The sequence below is a fragment of the Meleagris gallopavo genome, chromosome 6 (assembly GCF_000146605.3).
Source record: "Meleagris gallopavo isolate NT-WF06-2002-E0010 breed Aviagen turkey brand Nicholas breeding stock chromosome 6, Turkey_5.1, whole genome shotgun sequence".
NCBI classification, from domain to species: Eukaryota; Metazoa; Chordata; class Aves; order Galliformes; family Phasianidae; genus Meleagris; species Meleagris gallopavo.
The window spans coordinates 41,021,649-41,028,327 of NC_015016.2; the positions used below are offsets into that span (position 1 = coordinate 41,021,649).

The 6,679-nt window shown below is 39.7% G+C and overlaps 1 protein-coding gene across 1 annotated transcript in view; it reads right to left on the bottom strand.

The window, feature by feature from the left end:
• ACAD11 (acyl-CoA dehydrogenase family member 11) overlaps nucleotides 1–6,626 on the bottom strand; it is a 27,792-nt gene extending 21,166 nt beyond the window's left edge. Inside the window, exons 1-8 of the mRNA XM_010712930.2 lie at nucleotides 6,535–6,626; nucleotides 5,272–5,371; nucleotides 4,890–5,015; nucleotides 3,631–3,792; nucleotides 3,256–3,420; nucleotides 1,494–1,641; nucleotides 829–950; nucleotides 20–126 (exon numbers count right to left, since the gene is read on the bottom strand). Coding sequence (XP_010711232.1) covers nucleotides 20–126; nucleotides 829–950; nucleotides 1,494–1,641; nucleotides 3,256–3,420; nucleotides 3,631–3,792; nucleotides 4,890–5,015; nucleotides 5,272–5,371; nucleotides 6,535–6,611 — 1,007 coding nt within the window. The 5' untranslated portion in view covers nucleotides 6,612–6,626. The remainder of the gene's footprint in view (nucleotides 1–19; nucleotides 127–828; nucleotides 951–1,493; nucleotides 1,642–3,255; nucleotides 3,421–3,630; nucleotides 3,793–4,889; nucleotides 5,016–5,271; nucleotides 5,372–6,534) is intronic.
• Between the last annotated feature and the right edge of the window lie 53 nt (nucleotides 6,627–6,679).

Sequence of the window (6,679 nt, forward strand, 5' to 3'; positions counted from 1 at the left end):
CAGTTTAAACCAGCGTTACCTTTTTGAGAGCTCTAACCCTTTTTCTGCCAAAGGCTTCACCATCTTAGCAAATTCATGGCTATTCTCTGCAGAAGCATTTCCAATGAGATATCTAGCATATACACCCTGCAAAAAAGAAAGACATAAATGTTATAATTGTGTACTTAAAAATGTCTCTTTTAGACTGGTGATTTCTTCAACTATGAAGTTACACTTAAATATACACATTCTTAATTGGGCGGGAGGGGGAAGAGCACTCAGATGGATTTTACTGGGATATGTTGATGCTGCTTTTGGTATATTTCTAATATAATAGACAGGAATAGAGAGAGTTAGACAAGAACAAAAAAAAAAACCAAGCCAGACAGAGGAGCAATTAAAAACCCTGAAGAAAATCATAAAAATTAGTAGAGCAAAATGAGTGTACCTGTATTGGATACTATACACAAGCCCACTCTGTCCCTTCAGCCAACAGACAGCAATGCACACGTTGTTATTCACAACTATATTAACTACACACATATAGAGACTTACTCCAAATAAATAACAGGTAGTTTACAACACATTTGGTAACCTTATCTTAGGCTGCAACTACAAAATATATTCCTGCTCTAGAGTGGCTGAGTATCTCACGTTACGTACTTCAAGCAGCAAGAATTCTGTCCTAGAGTTCACAGTCTTAAGCATCTAAAAGACACTGCTTCTAAAGGAACAAACTGAAATACCTTTCCTGTTATTGTACAACAATACTTCATCATCTGAAAAATGTTACCAACCTACACATACTCATCATAAAAATGTGACATTTCAGAAAAAAGTGAGTATTACCTGGGATATCCCTGCCATTTTAAAATAGGACAAAGCAAGAAAAAAATTCAAGTTTGGGATTGTAGTGCTAATACCCCGGCAGCGGCAGTAAACAGTAATCAGTTCTTCAAATGAGGGATTTTCTACAAAAAAAAAAAAAAACAACCAACAGAATATTTTAGAATGCTCAACCTTTACTAGGATTTACCTCATCCTTCAAACATTTGAGTCATTTTGTTAATACAGTAAAAAACGTAATATACCATTCCTCATGTGCTCAGATAAGGAGAGTGAAAAGGAAACAGGTGTTGCAAGAATTCCACAGAAACTTCCCCCCAGTTCCACTTCAGTCAGGAAATCCATTGCACCACAGTGTTATTTTGTTTTAGGCTTATACAAACATCAGCAATTCATATTTAAATTTCAGCTTTCCCCCATTATCTCTAAGAAATGTTCAAAATAACCTTTTGTAGAATTAATGTACTGCGGCCAACCCAGATCCTACTAAAACAGAACTCCCTTAAAACTATCAGCACATCTCCTACGATGAAGAAAACTACAGAAAAGCTCTTTTCCAATTGCAAAATGATGTACTTATTAACTTTTTACTGTCGTTTATTAAAGTAATCTATCAGGTAGAAATCAACCATAGAATTCAGTTTGACAAAACAATTGTAACTTCATACCTATGGTGCCTTTGAAATTGAAGACAGATCCTTGACCTGGGACATTCAGAGATGTAGGCCAAAAGTAGAACTGAGTAGCATATGCTAAATCTGTTAAAGGATGACCAGTGGTTGAAAGTTCCCAGTCCAGCACTGCCAAAACACGAGCCTTAAATAAAAATAAAAACCACAAATGAGTTATAAGAATGAAGGATCTGCAGATGGACAACAGACTCAGTATCCAGGAGCTTTATTGCTTTGAAATTAAAAGCATGCACTGTAGCTGTCTACAGCAAAAGTAGTTTCATTCAGCACTATGTAAAAATCTGCAAAATATTAACATTTACGTAGTGGCAGAAAACTACATCTTTTTCCACTGAAAATCTCCTTCAAATTCTACATTTCTGAGTAACACTCCTTCCGTCAGAAACTTCTAAACTGTTCTAGTTAAAGAATTACACAATAAAATACTCTGAAGAACTGTGTACTTTTTTTTTTTGTTATAGTCCTGTTGCATGCATGAAGAAACACCATAATTTATTGTTATATTTTGCATTGATCAACACTTACATAGAAAATTGCATTTCTTAAACAAGCTAGTCAGTCACCATCCAGATAATGACACCAGTCTCCATTGCATGTGTCCTTGCTACATCAGAGTTCAGCTGTATCAGAGAAGACTCCCCAAGGAAACATTCTGATCAATTCTTACAACCCAGCTGGCCTGCTATCTCACATAACCCCTCCAGCCTAGTCACAACCCACTGCTCTTATGTACAAAACCAATTTCCCACATAGCTATTCCTGCATATAAAGGTACAGTTTCAACAGATTCTTTAGATGATTCCTACACAGTTTGGCCAACTCTTTTAAATAGAGCAGGAACTGCTGGGAGAGTCCCAGGACTGAATTCTGGAGCACAGAATCCAGAATCAGCACATTTAAGCCCGCAACCAGTATCTATTTGCTGATCTAAGCACAAGTGTGAATCTTTGTGGTCCGTGGCTTTTTCATGAAGGGGGTCAGAAATTCAGTCTCCTTGTGTCAAGGCAACCTCTTGTGAGACTTCTGGGCCACCCAGGGAACAGATGACAAAGTGGACCAAATACACACACGGCCACAACTCTGATATCCAGCCACACGACATCTATCACTCCAGTGCAAACTCAAATTCCATCTTTATAATTCCAACTGTAAGTTAAATTCTATAAATTTTGTCAAAAAATTGCTTATCATTTCACATCCCAGCAGTTCTACGAGAAAAGTAAGCAGAAGTATATTACTGCAACTATTTTACTGCTAAGGAAAACACAGATCCTTTGCTCCTGATCATAACCAAACATCAAAAGCAGACCCCATATTGATAGCGCAGTGACACAGAGCTAACCATGACTAGAACATCCTTGGGAATGCCCCATAACATGTACAAACAAATAACAAAATCATAGAAAGGCTTGAGTTGGAAGGGACTTCAAAGATCATGAAGCTCCAACCCCCATGCTGCATAGGGCCACCAACCTCCATATCTAACACTAGACCAGGCTGCCCAGAGCCCCATCCAGTCTGGCCTTGAACACCTCCAGGAACGGGGCATCCACAACCTCTCTGGGCAGCTGTTCCAGCACCTCACTCTCTCTGTAAAGAACTTCCCCCTGACATCCAATCTAAGTCTTCCCTCCTTCAACTTAAAACCATTTCCCCTTGCCCTGCCATTATCTACCCCTTTAAAGAGTCAGTAACGGAGAACTACAAAGCACAAAATGTACAAATACATTTCAAATACCTCTGTTGGGTGAAAAATGATGTTATCTATTCTAAAGTCCCCATGAATTAGGGCTTCTTCATCATCATCAGGTGGTAAGTTGTTTGCTAACCACTCGGCTAGCTCATTCATGGCAGGAATATCCGTATGAGCAGCTGCATCATATTGCTTTTTCCAAGTTGATACCTGAAAAAATACAAACTTTAACAGTTCTACAGAATTTACTTGGAACGTAGCAGTAACTTCATACCGTGCACTGGTACTTAACTATCTGAAGATGCTGAATTGCTAAAATTCAATGGTTACTTTTACACATAATCTAAATTTAAGAAATCAGCTTGCAAATAAAATCATTAAAGACCTGACGAAACGAGAGAATTTTTCCAAGAGCTGTACCTGTCTTCTGCAGTATCCTGGTCCTCTACCATATCCTTGCAGACCCAGTGACCGCAAGTCAAAGGAGTGCAACCGAGCCAAAGTTTCTATCATTGCGAGATACAAAGCAGAACGCTCTGCTGGGCCCACCTCAGGCAGCGAGGCGTCTCGGAAGATGCGACCCTGGAAACATTGCAGATCAGATACTTGGTGGGATGTAGGCACAGACAAAGAGATGTAAAGGTAGATGTTTCAACAGCCATAACAAATCCAATATTCCCTGTACAATAAAAAATTCCTTCCTCATTTGTTTTATTCTTTGCCCATGATAGATGAAGGGCATAACTCAGGTTTTTTTTTCTTCATACCCTTCAGTTAATACATTAAATACACTTATCTCACAGCCCATGATCTTCCCACTCCCTTTTCTTTTTTGCATGTGCTGTTGTTTTATACAACTAGAAATCATTTGAATGCTCTTCCTCAGATCCCAAGCTTCAGACTATAAATAAGTATCCCAGAACACTCAAGAGACAACTGGATATTTTCACAGCCATATTTCTCAGGGCTTCAGCTCTCCATACAGTCTGAATTTCACAGAACTCTGCAGTATGTGTTGGCACACATCACAACTTGTCAAACAAGCACAGCCTCATAGAAGAGGATATTATGAAAGAGGCCTAAACTCAAATCTTCCTCCCACAAGAATAAAAAAACAGTACCAGCTGACTTAAACTCAGAATCAACCAAGTCCAACAGAAAAAATATCAACTCAGCCACAGCATGATTAGAGCGATGGATGGCACAGCTATGCTATGTTCTTTCTCAAAGTCGTGCTTGAGATGGAATCCTGCTTGCTTTTAAAGCAAAACATGGCTGTACATAGATACTGTTATCAGTAACAAATGGTTGTTCCAAGAATCCAGAATAACTTTGGAGCCTGACTGTTATGGCTGAGTTATGAGTACCCTATTCAGCAATATGAAGACATTTCACAACATTCTTCTGACAGCACAAAGGAGAAGAGGTTAAATAACAAGCTGTATATTTTGGCAGAGCTGGAAATAAGCTCTGGAGAACCTGAAATCAATAAGAATCTCTGACAGTTAATATTTCTTAAAAATATGATTGGATTAATTATATTGGTATGCCTTAACACATATTGCATGTACCAAACTTCAAAGTTTAGTAAAAGCTGAATAAGACTAATAAGTTCTAGACAGCTTAAAATCTGCTTGTAGTAGGGAAAAGAAAGAAATCTCTCAGTTTGGCTGACCAACCTGCACATGCTGCATCACGTAAAACTCTGTTCCAATGACAGAAACATCACTGCAGTACAACAAGGGTTCAGGGACTGGAAATCCAGCTGAAAATAAGGCTTTCTGCACACGATACTCTCTATCAATCTGAAGAAGACACAGAAAATAAGGTTCAGTGAAAAGCTCCTAAACATAAATCATTATCTTACTGAGTACAGCTAATGACAATCTACCCTCTTTAATGTTTAATCGAGTGTACAGCATAGAAAACTGGAAACGATTCAAGTAATTCACTGCACTTTTAGACACCTTCAACTGAAATAGGCTGCATCAGCTTGTACAAGAAGAACTTAGTCCACCTGCAATACAAAGTGTTTGGAGCTTGCTGAGCAGTGTTACCTACCTTGTGGGCTTTAGGTAAAAGGGGGCCATGGGGCTTCTTCCTGAGCACATAGGCCCGCCCACCCTTCTGAAGATAAAAGGTTGGATTTGACTGTCCTGAGCTACAAAGAGAAAGATTTTAATTACTTACTACGTAGATGCAAATTTGCAAACTTAATGGAAATGGTGCAAAGTTCACTGTGACAAGGCCTGAACAAAATGGCAAGACATAGAAAAGGGTTTTTCCCTCAAGTTTTGTTTCAAATATAGTCTTACAAAGATGCAAGTGATCGCCTACAAAATTAGGAGCCAAAGGCTGTATTGCTACACCTAACATGAAAATCTCTCTTCACTGCAGAGTAGTCAAAGATAATTTATTCTCCTGTCAAATGGGGATAGTATTCACCTCTTCACCCTAAAGAGACATTATTAAAGTGATCGAGTTTTCAAGTAAAATTCACACTAGCTCACGACTATATTTTTCTTCAGTGAGCTGTATCTTAAACAGTGTAAGCTGAGAGAAAGCTCTTTAAACCACTGATGAACTCCAGCACCAAACCCCCTTGCGTTCAGGCCTGGCCATCTATTTGCATAGATAAGCTATTCTTAGGGGACTGCCTATAGCAACTATTACGTTATAAAGAATAAATGTCACTGTGCCAAAGAATCTTAAAAATTACATGCTTCTCCACATACCTATATAAGAAAAGAACTTACTTAAACCCATCCTGACACACTGCCCATCATAGCCCAATCAAGCTCACTGATCACTACCCTCCTCAAGGATCTGAGCTCACCTACATGCTATTCTCTCCTCATTCTTTATCATTTTTAAGACCTATTCATAGTCCAATCAAAGACTGTACAAATATTGGAACACCAAAATCAAGCAGACATTTGCCTTCACGCTCCTCAGGACGCTTCCCTGCTTCTGGAGAGAGGCTTTTAATAAGGATGTGTAGCAACAGGACATGGGGAAACGGCTTTAAAATGGAGGAGGACAGATTTAGACTAGACATTAGGAAGAAATTCTTTACTGAGGGTGGTGAGACACTGGAACAGGTTGCCCAGAGAGGCTGTGGATGCCCCCTCCCTGGAAGCATTCAAGGCCAGGCTGGATGGGGCTTTGAGCAACCTGGTGTACAGGGAGGTGTCCCTGCCTATAGCAGGGGTTGGAACCAGACGATCTTAAATCCCTTCCAACCCAAACCGTCCTATGATTCTGTGATTCCTGTTATTTTGCCTCTAATAGGCTCCTAAGCGTTTTTATTTGTCGAGCACTTACAGAGCAATCAGATTCTCGACACGTTGCCTGAACTCTGACAAAAGTCCGCCAACACCGCTGGGCTGCGGCCGATCCATGTGTGTGAAAGGTCCCCGCAACTAACTCGGCCTTCCCGAGCGAACTGCCGGGGCGGCACTGAGGCCGC